The 18,915-nt window shown below is 34.3% G+C and overlaps 1 protein-coding gene across 1 annotated transcript in view; it reads right to left on the bottom strand.

The window, feature by feature from the left end:
• The window catches only part of LOC132724806 (small subunit processome component 20 homolog), a 71,610-nt gene that overhangs the window by 32,889 nt on the left and 19,806 nt on the right, over positions 1 to 18,915 (bottom strand). The window contains exons 21-35 of the mRNA XM_060709769.1: positions 17,109 to 18,087; positions 16,400 to 16,485; positions 15,925 to 16,050; positions 15,313 to 15,479; positions 14,634 to 14,712; positions 11,783 to 11,978; positions 11,365 to 11,522; positions 10,586 to 10,806; positions 10,162 to 10,300; positions 9,540 to 9,630; positions 7,330 to 7,473; positions 4,579 to 4,632; positions 4,066 to 4,221; positions 3,298 to 3,453; positions 214 to 351 (exon numbers count right to left, since the gene is read on the bottom strand). Of these exons, the coding sequence (XP_060565752.1) occupies positions 214 to 351; positions 3,298 to 3,453; positions 4,066 to 4,221; positions 4,579 to 4,632; positions 7,330 to 7,473; positions 9,540 to 9,630; positions 10,162 to 10,300; positions 10,586 to 10,806; positions 11,365 to 11,522; positions 11,783 to 11,978; positions 14,634 to 14,712; positions 15,313 to 15,479; positions 15,925 to 16,050; positions 16,400 to 16,485; positions 17,109 to 18,087 (2,890 nt within the window). The remainder of the gene's footprint in view (positions 1 to 213; positions 352 to 3,297; positions 3,454 to 4,065; positions 4,222 to 4,578; positions 4,633 to 7,329; positions 7,474 to 9,539; positions 9,631 to 10,161; positions 10,301 to 10,585; positions 10,807 to 11,364; positions 11,523 to 11,782; positions 11,979 to 14,633; positions 14,713 to 15,312; positions 15,480 to 15,924; positions 16,051 to 16,399; positions 16,486 to 17,108; positions 18,088 to 18,915) is intronic.

The raw sequence follows: 18,915 nt of genomic DNA, 5'->3' as shown, positions 1-18,915 counted from the left end.
GGAGTGGTGGCCTAGTGGTTAAGGAGTCTGCTAATCATGTGTTCAAGCCCTAATAAGGTCATGATCATGTTTCCTCATATGACACCATCCAGCCCTAGTAAATTCAGGGAAGCAGACCCAAAAGGGATTAATATAAGTTGCAAGAACTTGTTTAGCGATCAAGCTTAAATATGTTTAAATTAACAGTATACGCTCTTCAAAATAAATACTAACCTGAATATGTTTTATATTCTCATAAAAGTCTGCCTCAATATCTTTGTCACGTAGAGGCTTGAGATCAGTAAATGTAGCCTGGTCACCAAATATATCAACCATTGTAGCTAATATAGTCACAAACTCATGGAACACAGTCTGTAAAAACAAAATAACATCATAAAACAAGAACTGCCAGACAGCGACGCTCGACTATTCGAAAAAGTTGTCACAAGGATGTTTCATTGAGAATATTAATGCTTACCTATATGAATACATATGAATATGAATACATATGAATATATAAAATTGTCCGAAAAGGTACAAAGGCTTGTTATTAAGATGTTTTATCGAGTAAATCACTGCTTTATCATTAAGAATGCATAAAATTGTTACAACAAGGTACAAACCCTTCAGTAGTTATAGAGATACCAGCTTACAAGCAAAAACTTTACCAAGAATTTCTAAGCCGAAAAAGGGGCATAATTATGCAAAAAAGCAATCAGAGTTATGGGACTTATTCCAATCATGTAAGATAATCACAGAGAACAAGTGTGTGAAGTTTCAATCCATTACCTTCAGTAGTTATGGAGATACTGGCTGACACGCAAAATCTTAACCACAGGGATGCCAACGCAGACAAATAGGTGACTGCATTAGCTTGATTATTATGTGAATAATCGAGCTAAAAATCATTGAAATAATTTTCTAAAAGTAACAACTGTTGCTTCAGCAATAGTTTCATACTTGAATCAATTTGTTTTCAGACAGTCTCACCAGTCTGTACTACTGGCTACATATTATCAATATTTTTTAATATATTTATATTATACTGAACTCTCTGAAAATACTATTTCACTACCCCAAAATTCACAACAAAAGTCTTAATCACTTGACCACTTTAGCCTTTTTTTATCTTATATTGTCAACAATACATACATATCTCTTCTCATAAACATAAATTTCAGTCTATAAATTCAAAAACATCTACTAAAACAAGATTGCATTTGTAAAAATTATTATGCCACTGCATTAATAAATGTACAATACTAAATACAAAATGTAGTAATGTAGGAACAGAATTTTTTGTTTCTTTACAATTGAAGATTGCCATAATGCATAGATCACTGACCTATTTAATTCTTATTATCAGATTAGTGGTTAAATCTATTGTCATTCAAATAAAAGATCAGAGTAGGAATCTATCAATGCAGTTGAGTCTAGTAAATTTGGTGGTGAAAGTCATATTTTACATGGCCAAAATTCCATGACTGTACATCAAAGGAAAACACAGTAAGACAATTTGTCAAACTCTAGGCCAGCTGATATCAAAGTTCACTTTACATCTTAATCTGTACACATGGTTCAAATTTCATAGCTGCACATCAAAGGACAATAAAGTACATGAAGGTCACATCATCAAAATCTAGGTCACCTGATATGAAAGTTCAATTTTACAACTAAAACTGTGCACAGAGTCCAAATTTCATGGCTGTACATCAAAGGACAAGAAAGAAGGTCACTGTCCCCTTGGGCAATGCAAAATTTTGACCCAAGGGTTTAATTCAAACAATCTTGATACAGGTCCACCAAACAACATTTCATGTCAAAAATTTAAGCTGTAGCTTTCTCCAATTCAGAAAACATTTGTTTAAGTTTCTGTTTTTACTATGTGTACATAATGAAAATCAATGCCCCAAGGCAGGGCCAATTTTGACACCAGGGGCAAAATTTGAACAACTTTGGTAGAGGACCTATGGCTGATATTATAAAGCAAACATCAAAGCTCTAAGCCTTGTACCTTCAGACAAAAAGATTTTTAATTTTTCACTATCATGTACATAGTGACTGAAAATCAATGACCCCTGGAGGGGGCCAATTTTGACCCCAGGGTTATAATTTGAACAATCTTGCTAGAGGTTCACTACACAGTGTTTCATGCAAAATATCTAACCTCTAGCATTTGTCAATTTAGAGAAGATGATTTTTTTAAGTTTTTACTTTATATACATATAATGAAAACCTATGGCTCCCGGGGCGGGGCTAATTTTGACACTAGAGGGAAATTTTTAACAACTTTGGTAGAGGACCTATGGATGATATCATATACCAAATATCAAAGCTCTAAGCCTTGTACCTTCTGACAATAATATTTTTTTTATTTTTTTACTATATGTGCATAGTGAAAATCAATGACCCCTGGGATTGAGCCAATTTTGACCCCAGTGCTATAATTTAATCAATCTTGCTAGAAGTTTACTACATAATGTATCATGCAAAATATCTAACTATAGCCTTTGTCAATTTCGAGAAGATAAATTTTTTAAGATTTTACTATATACATAAAAGGAAAACCTATGATCCCGGGGTGGGGCTAAATTTGATGCTAGAGGCAAAATTTTGGACAACTTTGGTAGAGTACCTATAGATGATATCATACACCAAATATCAAAGCTAAAAGCCTTGTATCTTCAGACAAGAGAGTTTTAAGTTTTTACTTTATGTATATAGTAAAAAACAAAGACCCCCGGGGCGGGGCCAATTTTGACCCCAGGGCTATAATTTGAACAATCTCGGTAGAGGTCTACCAGACAATGCCTTATGCAAAAGATCTATGTTCTAGGCCTTGTGGGCCTTTACAAGAAGATTTTTTAAATTTATTCTTATAATTCCTTTTGGTTGCCATGGCAACCAGATTTCTGCATTGGAATGAAATTCTTTGAACAACTTTGGAAGCCCTTCACCCAAGAATCAATCCTGCCAAGTTTGGTTGTAATTGGACTAGTTGTTTTTCACAAGAAGACTTTTCAAGTTCACTTTATAATCTATAGAACACACAAACATATATACAAACACACACAAAGGTGAATCGCTATATGCCACAGCATCACAGATGCTGCAGTGGCATAATTACAGTTCATCCTCTGAAGAACAATATCCTTTGGTAGACAAAAATTTTGGTTGCTGCTGAAAGGTGTTTGCTCTACAGAGGTTAAATTTATGATTAAATTTTATTTTAGGAAACAATGATACTATTGTTGTATAGAGGTGATTGCTCTACAGAGGTTGTAATGTATATACTATACATATTATTTCTCACATTACCTGTTTCTTGCTCCTGAATCCTGTCTTCACTTGGTGTAACAAGGTTAAGATTATAACTTTTTTATACACCTCCTCATCAAATGGAACTTCACCAAACTGCTTCACCATGGTTACCATACACAAGGTGGAACTGTCCCTCAGAGACATATCTTCTACCTAAAATACAGTTAGGCTAGAAAAATCAAAAACAACAACACAAAACTTTTGATGAATTGTTATTTATCATGCAACTGCTATGGTAACTGCCTGATAACACTTGCCCCGCCCATTTCAACAGACTTGTTCCAATAGCTTATATTCTCATTTTTATCAGCCTTTGAATTCTACAATTTTATCTCATACTCTGACAAGTCTCAAATCAAGATGTGATATTTATTATTTTTATTTTGTTTTCAATTACGAACAAATTAGATAGTGAACAGTTAAGCACTTTAATGAAGTGACGTCAAGCCTCGCCCCTTTCTAGCCCATATCAGCCTCACCTGATAAAATTGATATCAAAAGACAGTAGCATGTTATTCTCATCAACATTTCAGCTTACGCCTTCATCAGGATAAATATTAAAACAAACAACAATATTTGTTACGTAACATTAAAATTTGTTTTTTGTTGTTTTTTTACCTAAAATACAAGATATGCATCTAAATTGAAAATTATTACTATTGCTAAAATAAATGGCTTAAAATGGTTTAACATATGAAAATCAGTGACACTGATAAATATAACACTTTGAGTAAAATTCCTGGTGATAATTTATACAATACTTACTGTAGATATAAAGAAACAGCAATTATATATCAGTGTTAGGCAGATCCTAGTATCCATGGCAACCATACCCTTCAACAGACCATTGGCTGACCTATAACCTTCCAGTCGCAGCATGTAATCAGGTTCATCCATGCGTGTACGATCCCAAGAATTCAACTGGAATAGTAAAATATACACATTATATACATAATACTTCAATATGGACCGTTTTCTTGAAAAATTATGTATAAATGTAAGTAACATGTCTTGCTTTTATTATGAACCGCCCATTATCAATGTGAACGATTTTGACATCACACAAGTCATATTCTTAGAATAAACCCATTACCTATTGAAACTGAATTTTACCTTTTCCTGACAGTATACAGCCAGGGCAGCCTAAACCTCCATGCATTCTGACCAGGCTCTATACTACTGTACGAAAAATTGAAGAAAATACATGTAAGACTGTAAAGATATTGTATGATACAATAACTCACGTGTAAATATATGGTATGATATATATTAACTCACCTGTTGTACAATAACACCAAGAGGTTTAAGATCTTCTTCAACTTCACATATTACCTGAATAATAAATGTTGCATTTGCTTAAATACATTCCACATTATTATGCATGAAAAACAAAGATTCAGATTATAACATAAAACAAATTGTTTAAGTGTAAACAATATTATAAGAATTGCATCAGAAAATGCTTTATATATGTTCACCAAAGTAATACTATCTTGACAATTCTTTTATAAGATCAACAAAGATGTACAAATGAATCTCCATTACTACTCCATTCGGTTTTTTTTTTATTGTTTCTTTTTTTAAGTTACACTAACAGTGCAAAAATTATTTGGTAATTTTCCAGTAACACTTGTGGAGACAAACGTCTGGTGTCTCTACAAGCATGATCCCAACAACCTTTTTTTTAAAGTCGACTCCATACTTTCTTTACTTAAAACATTCCAAAGTCATAGGCAAGATTAAATACAACAGCATAAAGGGGGAAGTGATTAAAATTCAGCAACCATAAACACAAAGCCACCCAGCACCCTTGATTAAAATTAATATCAAAACGAAATCTTCACACTATGTTGTCCAAATAAATAGCAACAAGAGGGCCATGATGGCCCTGAGGTCGCTCACCTGTATATAGGGCACCCCCAAACCACCATCCCCCCCCCCCAACGTTGCAGGGCCAATTTAACCCAAGGGCTTTTATTTGCACAAACTTGGTAGACACCCATAAGAAGATGTTTCATGCTAAACATCTAAGCTCTAGCTCATTGGGCTTTTTTAAAAGAAGATTTTTTTTAAAGTTTTTACTATACACATATAGTTAAAAACAATGACACCCCTGGGGCCATGCCAGTTTTGACCCCAGGGCTTTTATTTGAACAAATTTTGTATACACTTACTAGAAGATGTTTCATGCTTAATATCTAAACTCTAGCTATTTGGGTTTTTTCATTTTGCTATACACATATAAAGAAAATCAATGACCCCCGGGGCAGGGCCAATTTTGACCCAAGGTCTTTTATTTGAACAAACTTTGTAGACACTCACTAAAAGATGTTTCATGCTAAATATCTTAACTCTAGCTATATGGGTTTTTTCAAAGAAGATTTTAAGTTTTTGCTATACACATATAAAGAAAATCAATGACCCCCGGGGCAGTGCCAATTTTGACCCCAGGGCTTTTATTTGAACAAACTTGGTAGACACCTATTAGAACATGTTTGATGCTAAATATCTTAACCATAGCTCTTTGAGTTCTTGAAAGGAAGATTTTTAAGTTTTTACTATATGCATTTAGGGAAAATCAATGACCCCCCAAGTGCGGGGCCAATTTTGACCTAAGGGCTTTAATTTGAACAAACTTGGTAGACACTTATTAGAACATGTTTCATGCTAAATATCTTAGCTTTAACTCTTTTGGTTCTTTAAAAGAAGATTTTTTAATTTTACTATATGCATATAGGGAAAATCAATGACCCCCCGGGGCAGGGCCAATTTTGACCCCAGGGCTTTTATTTGAACAAACTTGGTAGACACCCATTAGAACATGTTTCATGCTAAATATCTTAGCTCTAGCTCTTTGGGTTCTTTAAAAGAAGATTTTTTAAGTTTTTACTATATGCATATAGGGAAAATCAATGACCCCCCGGGGGGGCCAATTTTGACCCCAGGTCTTTTATTTGAACAAACTTTGTAGACACTCACTAAAAGATGTTTCATGCTTAATATCTTAACTCTAGCTATTTGGGTTTTTTCAAAGAAGATTTTTTAAGTTTTTGCTATACACATATAAGGAAAATCAATGACCCCCGGGGCGGTGCCAATTTTGACCCCAGGGCTTTTATTTGAACAAACTTGGTAGACACCTAGTAGAACATGTTTGATGCTAAATATCTTAGCCATAGCTCTTTGAGTTCTTGAAAAGAAGATTTTTAAGTTTTTACTATAAGCAAAATCAATGACCCCCTGGGGCGGGGCCAATTTTGACCCCAGGGATTTTATTTGAACAAACTTGGTAGACACTTTTTGGAACATGTTTCGTGCTAAATATCTTTGCTCTAACTCTTTTGGTTCTTTAAAAGAAGATTTTTTAAGTTTTTACTATATGCATATAGGGAAAATCAATGACCCCCCGGGGCGGGGCCAATTTTGACCCCAGGTCTTTTATTTGAACAAACTTGGTAGACATCCATTAGAAGATGTTTCATGCTAAATATCTTAGCTCTAGCTCTTTGGGTTCTTTAAAAGAAGATTTTGTAAGTTTTTACTATATGCATATAGGGAAAATCAATGACCCCCTGGGGCGGGGCCAATTTTGACCCCAGGGCTTTTATTTGAACAAACTTGGTAGACACTCACTAGAAGATGTTTCATGCCAAATATCTAAGCTCTAGCTCTTATGGTTTTTTAAAAGAAGATATTTAAAGTTTTTTCTTTCGGTTGCCATGGCAACCAGAGTTCTGCATGGAATTAAATTCTTTGAACAATTTTTAAAGGTGACCACCAAAGGAACATTCCTGTGAAGTTTGGATGAAATTGGCTTAGTGGTTTATGAGGAGATGTCATTTAAAGTAAAAGTTTACGGACGGACGACAGACGGACGCCGGACGGACGGACGCCGGACGAAAAGCGATCACAAAAGCTCACCCTGTCACTTTGTGACAGGTGAGCTAAAAATACAGTTAGTCCAAACACTTTGAAGTAAGTTAAAACTTAAGCTCTAACTTGATCAACAAAATAGAAAACTTTACTGACCATAAAGGCCTCTGTAAGTAGAAGCCTGGATGGTCGCTGTGGCAACAAGGCAAACAGTTTACTTATAGGCTTGAAGAACTGCATCCTGTCTGAGATACGCTTCAATAAATTCATAATGCTTGTCAGTATATCCTCTTCTACTTTCTGAAAAATATGAAATCTTGTAATAACTAAAAATGTTTTTTAAATATTCCAATACTTTTAAGATGCTAAAACAAAACAACAAAAAATACAAATATTTTAAGATATATGTGAATGGCCAAAACTTACACGTTCATGTAGCTTAATTACAACTAGAAATGTGTCATCATGCCACGGATGCCCCCGCATGCAGCCAAAATTTCAGATGGTGCATTAATTTTTTTTTTTTCATTTTAAGTTCAAAGCCCTTAAAACTTTTCAATGTTAACACAAACCATTTTCATACAATGTTGAAGGCACTGAAATTATTCAGTCTTAACCTTTTAAAAATAGCATATTGCATATTTGTAGCCAAAATAATGAAAGTTCAAAATTTTTCCAACATTCAGGAAAGATAAGTTTTTCTACAATAATTGAACCACGACCAAATTCAAACTTAAACTGCTTATTCCTAAGATGTATCTACATGTGTATATTATTTTCAAAGTAAAAGGGGCATAACTCTGCCAAAAATCATCGAACCATGACCAAATTCGAACTTGACCTGTATTTTCTCATGACATATCCATATGTCAAGTTTGAGTTGAATGTGTTGTACCGTTGGGGAGATAATGAACGGAAACTGAAAATTTCATATTATTTTCAAAGTAAAAGGGGCATAACTCTGCCAAAAATCATCGAACCATGACCAAATTCAAACTTGACCTGCACATTCCTTTGATGCATACATATGTCAAGTTTAAGTTGAATGTGTTGTACCATTGGGGAGATAATGAACGGAAACTGAAAATTTCATATTATTTTCAAAGTAAAAGGGGCATAACTCTGCCAAAAATCATCGAACCATGACCAAATTCGAACTTGACCTGTATTTTCTCATGACATATCCATATGTCAAGTTTGAGTTGAATGTGTTGTACCGTTCGGGAGATAATGAACGGAAACTGAAATTTCATATAATTTTCAAAGTAAAAGGGGCATAACTCTGCCAAAAATCATCGAACCATGACCAAATTCGAACTTGACCTGTATTTTCTCATGACATATCCATATGTCAAATTTGAGTTGAATGTGTGCAACCGTTCTTAAAATAATGAACGGAAACTGATGATGACAGAATGACGGAAGGATGGAAGGACGGAAGGACGGAATGACGGAACAGGGTAACACTATATGCCCCGGCCATTACATGGCGGGGGCATAAAAAAATATATTAAAAAGTCAGATTATGCAAAAGTACACAAAAAACACGATCCAATCCAGTCAATGCTTTAAACAAATGATACTTCATTTCATTGAACTATTACAAATGTTTCAAAAAAACTAAGTTTCTTCAGGTTTATATACAAATTTTAATAATCAGTATTATTAAACACCTAGATACTAATATTTGTAGGTGCATGTAATCTGTTACTTAATGTTTTCATGACTCAGATATAAGAATACCTGATGTTTCAAACATTTAACTTCTCAGGATTTTAATATCTATCTAATTTAGGTTGTAAGTATGAATAAATCTCCTGTATTTTGTTACCCTAGGTTTGGAGTATTTTAATACCTAAAGTTTGTGATATTTTGATACCTAAAGTTTGTGATATTTTGATACCTGAAGTTTGTGGTATTTTGATACCTGAGGTTTGTGGTATTTTGATACCTGGGGTTTGTGGTATTTTGATACCTGGGTTTGTGGTATTATTTTGATACCTGGGGTTTGTGGTATTTTTTTGATACCTGAAGTTTGTGGTCTTTTGATACCTGAGGTTTATGGTATTTTGATACCTGAGGTTTGTGGTATTATTTTGATACCTGGGGTTTGTGGTATTTTGATACCTGAAGTTTGTGGTATTTAGTTACCTGAGGTTTGGATTATTTTGTTACCTAAGGTTTGGAGTATTAAGTTACCTGAGGTTTGGGGTATTTAGTAACCCCAGGGGTTTTTTTTATTACCAGAGGCTTAGAGTAAATAGTTACTTCAGGGTTGTTGTTCTTTTTGTTATCAGAGGCTTAGAGAATTTAGTTACCTCAGGTTTAGGGTATTTTGTTACCTGAGGTTTGGTGTATTTAGTTACCTGAGGTTTAGAGTATTTGGGATTCAAGAAAGGTAGTAGTAGATCAACAAGTGTGGCACTAATTTCCTCATCTTTCACAAAACTGCTGACTCTGTAATAAATATATATATTCCAAATGAATCATAAACATCCATCTTTCAACAGTAAAAGTTTTTGCTTCTCTAAGATTGATTATAAGTGTTTCACAGTTGGTTCAATTTAAATGAAATTTATTTATTCATGATTGTGAAACAAGTTCTTGCAAATTATCTTAATCAAGCTTGTGTGTGTTTCCTGGAACAACCAGTACTGGTGTTATATGAGAAACAATATTGCTTGTGAAATAAGTAAAGATAAAAACCCATGAAAAGGTAGACACATTAAAGTTGTTGCTCTTTTTTATTCATTGTGAGTCTTTAAGTGGTACAAACGAAATGCTAGATTTTTATTATGATAATTGTATATATAAAAAAAAAAAATTTGCTAAAGTTAATAACCCACCAGAACACTTTTGTCATGTTCATTTTAGGAATTCATCAGGTTATGGGCTTATGAAGATATTGTGTCCCCTTTTTGCTAGAAAGATATCCCTATATTATTTTTCATGGGATGGTTTAATCGCTGCAATATTTGGTGTACATACCTTGAAAGAATGTCCAGTTCTTTGCCAGAGATCTTGCTTTTCTTATGAAGTTTTGTATTTAAAGTGGAAACAAAGGATTCTATGTACAGAAGAATATCAGGAATATGTGGCAATAACAGTCGTATACCAATATCACTCTCTGAAATTAATATATAGATTTATATTTTCATCTATCTCTATTTGTTCAAATAACACTACTATAAAACTAGAAAATAACACCTATAGATGCTTCACAATGTTGAAATGACAAAGAAGGAAAATCTATTTTAGCCTTGACCTTGACCTAATTTACCTGAAAACCCATCCAAGGGTAAAGATCTTTAGAAGGTTCCAACACTGTCAGTGAGTGTCTTTTTTACATATGCAAAATGATATCATAGTGAAATAAACATGTTTAAAAGTAAAATTTATTTCAAATATTGACCTTTCACATTTTCAGCAGATGATAGGTGTATCATGTGATTGACCTCAATGACCTTGATATCTTCCTCTTCATCAATCTCCTCCAGAAGATTGTAAACCATCTCCATGATAGAGCTGGTCACATGACTTGATACAGATTTCTTCAGCAGAAGCTTCATCACTTGTGGCAAGGGAGACAACTCTACACTGTCCTTGTGATGCTTTCCCAGCAGTGAAAAATACCTGTAAAAATAAGAACAATCATTTGTATGGCCACAATAATGTTCCTAATTAAAATTTTCATAACATACCATTTTTGAATAAACACTCTGGCTTGTAACTTTACTAAGTTTATTCTAAAGAAATGAAATCTTGAAAAAAAAAATTTCATTCCTGCAAAAAAAACTCAGAAAACCTCATTTAAGTCCATGTAAGATGAAAACTAAATGAAAATTTCCTGCAAAAACTTTGGTCTGAAAATAAGAATTTAATGTTCAAGGCTTGGAAATTTAACAAAACCTTCCCAAATCTGTTTAAAAAAAATAAAGCTAAGAAATTTGCTGAATTTAAAATTCATGGCCTGGGGATAGTGAAGGCCATTATGGAATAAAAAGTTTAATTCAAAATAAATCTCCTGAGGAATAAAGGTGTAATGGCAAAGAATAAAGCTGCATGCAGACAGACAAACTAGACAAAAACAATTTGGCTGATCCACTGATTGTTAGCTACAGTTTTTATGTTGTCATGCTTAAAAGATCCTGTCACACATGATATCATTTGAAGAATATACGTATTTCCTACCTTGGATGTTTGGAGCATTGTATGAGTAATTTCAGCAGTGGTGTAGGATGGTAGAGGCCCTCATAGGATAGTTTATCTAGCTGCGGCCAAACCAGAGCCTCAAACATGGCATCCAACTCAACTGGTCTCCATGGATACTTGTCATAATCTTCCAGTATCTATAAATATGATATCACTTTTATGACAAGACAACTTGTAAAGACAATTTTGATACATTTAAACATAGATGATATAATATAGAAAGGTGCCTGTACATCACATGCCATTAACATTCTAAAAATAGAATTCTAAACAGCATCCCTACAACACATACGGTACCTGATTTCAGATAAATAGAATTCTAAATAAGTTTTGTAAAAATAAATAACTAAATAATCTTAAAGATAAGAATTCTAAACAGGGCTCATAAAACACAAACCTGAATCATTCTATAAATAGAATTTTGTCTAATATCCTTGAGTGGATTTATCACATGTGGTACCAGTCTATCTCTGTTCTCCAGCAGAACAGAACAAAGTGTACCCAGTCCAACTATCATCTGTATAATACTAGGCAAGAAAGAATCCATCAAGTGACCTAGCTTCTTAAAGATCATATCTATTGAATTCAAGGCCCTGTAAGAAAAAAGAAATATTAAATCATTATCGACAGTGGGATAGTAAAATTAATGAAATTCAAAATGATGTAAAAACTAAATTTAGAATAATTTTTACGACTTTTATATAGAAAAGAATCTTTCATTATTACAAGAGGGCCATGATGGCCCGAGATCGCTCACCTGACTTATCAAACTCATCCAAACAATTACCTAGACAAGCATTCTGACCAAGTCTCATGACAGGTGAGTCAAAAATGTGCCCACTACAGTGTTAACAAGGATAATCCATATTTGAGCAGTGCGACCTAGTTTTTTACCCAGGTGACATATATTCAAACTTGACCTAGAAATCATCAAAACAAAACTTTCAGACCAATTTCCAGGTACTTGGATCAAAACAGTAGCAACTAGAGTGTTAACAAGATTTTTCTATTTTTTAGCTCCGGTGACCTAGTTTCACATGCGATTTCGAACTCATCCAAGCAATTACCTAGACAAGCATCCTGACCAAGTTTGATGATAATTGAGTCGAAAATGTGACCACTAGAATGTTAACAAGGGTTTTCCATATTTGGGCGGTGTGACCTAGTTTTTTCATCCAAGATGACCATGTTCGATCTTGACTTACAAATCATCAAAACAAACTTTCAGACCAATTAACAGAATATTTGGATCACAACAGTAGCCATTAGAGTGTTAACAAGATTTTTCTATTTTTAGCTCCTGTGACCTAGTTTTTCATCCGAGATGTCCCATGTTCGATTTATTCCCAGCAATGACCTAGACAAGTTTCCTGACCAAGTCTGATGACAATTGAGTCAAAATTGTGACCACTAGAGTGTTAACAAGGTTTTTCTATTTTTAGCTCCTGCGACCTAGTTTTTCATCCGAGATGACCCATGTTCGAACTCATCCGAGCTATCACGTAGATAAGCATCTTGATCAAGTTTGATGATGATTGATGCAAAAATGTGACCGCTAGAGTGTTAACAAGGTTTTTCTATTTTTAGCTCCGGTGACCTTTTTCATCTGAGATGACCTATGTTCAAACTCATCCGAGCTATCACCTAGACAAACATCTTGACCAAGTTTGATGACGACTGATGCAAAAATGTGATCGCTAGAGTGTTAACAAGGTTTTTCTATTTTTAGCTCCTGTGACCTAGTTTTTCATCCGAGATGACCCATGTTCAAACTCATCCGTGCTATCAACTAGACAAGCATCTTGATCAAGTTTGATGATGATTGATGCAAAAATGTGACCGCTAGAGTGTTAACAAGGTTTTTCTATTTTTAGCTCCGGTGACCTTTCTTTTCATCCGAGATGACCCATGTTCAAACTCATCCGAGCTATCACCTAGACAAACATCTTGACCCAGTTTGATGATGACTGATGCAAAAATGTGATCGCTAGAGGGTTAACAAAGTTTTTCTATTTTTAGCTCCGGTGACCTACATGACCCATGTTCGAACTCATCCGAGCTATCACCTAGACAAGCATCTTGACCAAGTTTGATGATGATTGATGCAAAAATGTGACCGCTAGAGTGTTAACAAGGTTTTTCTATTTTTAGCTCCGGTGACTTACTTTTTCATCCGAGATGACCCATGTTCAAACTCATCCAAGCTATCAACTAGATAAGCATCCTGACCAAGTTTGATGATGATTGATGCACAAATGTGACCGCTAGAGTGTTAACAAGGTTTTTCTATTTATAGCTCCGGTGACCTAGTTTTTCATCCGAGATGACCCATATTCGAACTCATCTGAGCTATTATCTAAACAAGCATCCTGACAAAGTTTGATGATGATTGAGTCAAAAACGTGACCACTAGAGTGTTCACAAGGTTTTTCTATTTTTAGCTCCTGTGACCTAGTTTTTCATCCGAGATGACCCATGTTCGAACTCATCCAAGCAATTGACTAGACAAGCATTCTGACCAAGTTTGATGATGATTGGTTCAAAAATGTGACCACTAGAGTGTTCACAAGGTTTTTCTATTTATAGCTCCTGTGACCTACTTTTTCATCCGAGATGACCCATGTTCGAACTCATCCGAGCTATCACCTAGAAAAACATCCTGAACAAGTTTGATGATGATTGGGTCAAAAATGTGACCTCTAGAGTGTTCACAAGGTTTTTCTATTTTTAGCTCTTGTGACCTAGTTTTTCATCGGAGATGAGCCATGTTCGAACTCATCCGAGCTTTCAACTAGATAAGCATCCTGACCAAGTTTGATGATGATTGAGGCAAAAATGCGACCGCTAGAGTGTTCACAAGCAATTGTGGACGTACGACGGACATTCACCGATCCTAAAAGCTCACCCTGAGCAAGCTCAGGTGAGCTAATAAAAAACATTAACTTCTTGTATATGCCTGAAAACATGTACTTATGCTTTTTAGGCATGAGCTTATACCTTGGTACATGCATATCTTCCGACCTTTAGTGAACAAGCTAATTGTGCATGAATGAGTTAACTCCTTGGTATAACCAATGGCATTTAGTGTACAAGCTTTTCAGCCATGAGCTAATTAATACCTTGACATTTTCACTGACCTTTAGTCTACAAGCTTGATAACTGTTTCGTATAGAAAGTTATATTCTGTGAAAGGTTATATAAGTTAACAAGTTAAAAAGGGTTCTCATTACAGCCAGAAAAATTCTTACCCTTGCATTTTTTTCACAGGTAATACGTTGGTTAAATCTGTATGTTCTTTGAGATCGAGTGCCATCTTATAGGGGTTATCTGAATGAACAGAAAAGTATTATGGATATTTAAAAGCTAGCATTAAACCAAAAGTGGCAATATCAATGCAAAGAATTAAATATGTTTATCACTTGTTTGTCTGTAGTGGAATAGCTGAGTGGTTGATGTATCAGACTAGTAATTTAATGATCGCTATTTGCAAAACCAATCAGGGGCAAGTTGTTGTTTCCTTGAGCAAGAAAATTTACACTCATTGTTGGCACAATTCAATTTCATTTCTGCATAATGTTAAAAGACAATGAAAGATCATAACAGATCATGATGGAAGAAAATTGCGTCTTTACCAAAAACTAGCTAACTTTTGACTAACTCCCAGCAGTTAGCAACTGATTCTACCTAAGTGGCAAGTGTATTACCATGATCAGATGGAACATCCATGCCGTGTGACCATGGTCTGCACTGTTCCATATTCCGTCAGTGCAAACTCTAAAAATCTTCCTTAAACTGATGAATAGTTTTGTCAGATTGAAGGATGAACATGACAATTTAAGATATTTAACATGGGATCTTCGTATATCAATTTTATCCACAAGTGTATTAATCATACAAATTTCAAACATATAAAATCTAAAGACATACCAGTTATAAACTGCTGACATGGAGCAAACACCAAGTCGATGAATATTTTCAATTCTTCGTTCTGACAGCCGTTCAGGAAACGTAATACAATAGACTGTCGAATCTTGCTGAACTGTTTACCAGCTGTTCCCTTCCCCGTCTTTACTTGCATCTTTCCATATAATATTCTGTTTAAAAATTATGATAATTATCTTATTATCAAGTGTTTTTCTTTTGTTTTTGTGTTTGATCAAAATTCTAATTAACACTTTGAAGGTCAAAATATTATGACAACTTTCCAGCTTTACTGGTCCTGATGGACCTAAGATACCTCTTTGTGCATTATTTCAAACAAAAGAGAGCACCTGAGAAAAACTTCTGACCTTCCATAACTAGCTAGATATATTCCTTGCATAGAATCCAAAGTAGCCTTTATCTAACTGCTTCTGACCCACGTTGGCAAAATGTGCCAGCATTATGCTTATTTACCATGTCAGCAGCATTTTCAGATATTTCCTGACTGCTCCTTATAGAGATTCAAAATTAGATATGAAAACTATACTATAATATTGGATTGAGATATTGACAAAATTAGCCAAATCTATTCATACAAAGGATGTAAGCTATAGTTACCTCATCAGTATAGGGAGCACCTCGGCTCTATGATCCTTATCTATAACACTGTTCTCATGGTCTATACTGAACAGTACAATCTCATTCTTGAATGACTTATCCTCTAGAAGTCTGTTGAAGTTATCCCTGAGAAAAAAAAACAACACAAAATAATTTTTTAACTAATTTTTATCATATATCAAACACCAAAGTTTATCACTCTTTTCTTGGCAATTTCACAATAAATCAAATATTTATTAATTCCACTTTTGTTACAAAACAAACACATTTGCATAGACAGCATCTACTGGAATTTCACAATAAGACTTTTACTTTTCAATTCAAATGTTTTATAAAGTTAATATAATGCAAGTACTTTAGTGATCTTCATCTCCCGACTTTATTTAAAACAGTCAAATCAAAGAGAAAAATTTCACTGCAATAAGACTTACCATTATATATAAATTAATCTGTTCCTGTTATAATAATAACTTACCTATATGGTGTAAGGTACTTAAACTTGTAGGTTAAAATACACTGAAAGGCTGTCCGCTGTACATCTGCATCTTTGTGAATTAGCAACTGAAATATGGAAAAAAACTCTTAGAATACACAAACTGCTACCTACCGGTACATATATATGGATCTTCATCAACGTTTTAAAACATTGTACATTAATTTCTATATAAATCTTCTTACTGTTTTTAACTCTTTGCAAATATCTTGTACTATTACAACAATTTGGAGACCAATAAGAAGAAATGCTATGCTTTCAACTTTTACCCTGCATATAAAAAAGTCAGACAAGCAAATAAATTAAATACATCCATTTAGACAATTTAAGTTTATCAATTTTTTTTGGTTTTTGTTTTGAGTTTTACGTCACACCGACACAGTCTAGGTCATTTGGTGATGTTCAAGCTTTACTGGTGGAGGAAGACCTCAGAAGCCCTTCCGTACATTATTTCAGGCACGAACGGGCACCTGAGTAGAACCATGGATGTTCCATAAGCTAGCTGGATAGCTTCCTCACATGAAAGAATCTAAAGTCCCTGACGGGATTCCAACCCACAGTGGTGAGAGGCAAGTGGTTTGAAGTCAACGACCTTAACCACTCGGCCATGGACACCCCTAAGTTTATCAATAAAACTGATGCAGCATTAACAAACAACTGAGCCATATTTCAATCATGTAAAACAACTTACATCAAAATAAAGCTGTCTTAGTTGAGGTTCCATGTACATTGACTTTGGATCCTTAAATTTTGCAAACAACTCCAGTTGAACTAACAGAGATCCTGCTGCAGCTTTCCTCTGCTTCTTAACAACAGCTATACCTTCATCTTGCTTACTTGATTTATCACCTTTCCTTCCAACTTTCTTATTCTTTCCTTCATCAGCGTGTTTATCAACATCTAAATTATCATTCTCCGCCTCATCAATTTCCATTTCATCTTCACTTTCATGTATTGCACTTAATCTTTTCTTTCCTTTACGTTTGTCATCCACTTCATTCATTTCTACATCACCATCACTTTCTTCTTCCTCATTCATCCTTTCCTCCTCATCACCTTCATCATCATCACTATCATCATCTTCATCATTAAACATTTCTTCATCACTGGAATCCAGTTTAGAAGATCTGGTCCTCATTCTTCTGACAGGACTAGCTTTCTTAGACTTATCAACTTTATCCTTCAATTTATCTACTTTTATCTCACTTTCACTATCTCCCATACTTCTAGTTCTTATTCTAGTCAGGTTTCCCTTTTTCACTGATTTACTTGAATCAAGATCAGATTCTTCTACATCACTATGTTTTCTATCTCTAGTTCTTAATTTTCTACTTGTTTCCTTAGATTCATGAAGCTCACCATCAACACTACATTGACTTCTAGTTCTAACTCTATGAATACTTTCACTGTTACCGTTATCTTCAGTTCCATCCATTTTAATCTTCCTCGTTCTATTTCTGGTATTTGGCTTTACATTTTCTATATCCTCATCACTAGAGTCATCAGATTCACTTTCATTTCCATCTTTAGCTTTTCTATATGACTCTTTTGAAATGTTAATTGAATCTATTGCCCCAGTTTCATCTGTGTCCATATCATCAGGATCTTGTGTTTTCTTCAGGACATTCTGACTTGGAGCAACACTTAAATCGGTCAGATAGTACTCATTTCTGCAAAACACAAAATAAAACCTTATTTTATATGACAAAAGGAGATACAGACATGACTGTACATCACATTTTTTAAATACAGTATAATCCCTACTTAAGATCACCTCAGAATTAAGACCACCCACTATTAAGACCACTTTTTAAAAGAACGGAATTTTCTGTTCTTTATGTCAATGGTTACATGATCCAGAATTAAGACCACCTCACTTATCCACTTTTAAGACCACCAAATTCAGTCCCAATTCTTTGTTTTGTTCGTTATTTGACCTCACTATTGAGGCCACTGATATTAAAGTCAACACCTTCCAGTCCTGCCTAGATCTTAAATTTGTTGTTATGTTGTTATTATCTGCTTGATTGCTCCTTGGCATGACACCTGACTTCAGACGGTGTCAAAAACTGTTATTTATGGAAATTATGGGATATCATATGAAATAAGGTTAGAAAGTAAATTTAGAGTGGTTTAATGTTGCTGTAAGCACATTTATTTTGTGAAGAAATAATGTCTTGAATGATATGTGAATTATGTACATCATAAAATAATTAATATTGAAATCAGAACAAAGAGAATTTGATTTTAAATTTCTTCAGAAATATGTTTTCTTCCTGTAACATTATAACATACTTTTACAATGTATTTGCAGGTTAAGATACATATTGTTTGTTCATACAAAATGACTAAAACAGATCATGGTCATAACATGTGTAAGCAATGATAAGAATATCCACAATTAAGACCACCGCACAATTACGACCACTTTAGTCCAGTCCCAATGGTGGTCTTAATTGAGGGTTTTTACTGTATTTTTCCGGTAAAATTATTCAGTA

This window comes from Ruditapes philippinarum, unplaced genomic scaffold (genome assembly GCF_026571515.1).
Source record: "Ruditapes philippinarum isolate M1 unplaced genomic scaffold, ASM2657151v2 ctg3173_1_1_1_1, whole genome shotgun sequence".
Taxonomy (NCBI): Eukaryota; Metazoa; Mollusca; class Bivalvia; order Venerida; family Veneridae; genus Ruditapes; species Ruditapes philippinarum.
This window is presented reverse-complemented; position numbering and strand designations above follow the sequence as displayed.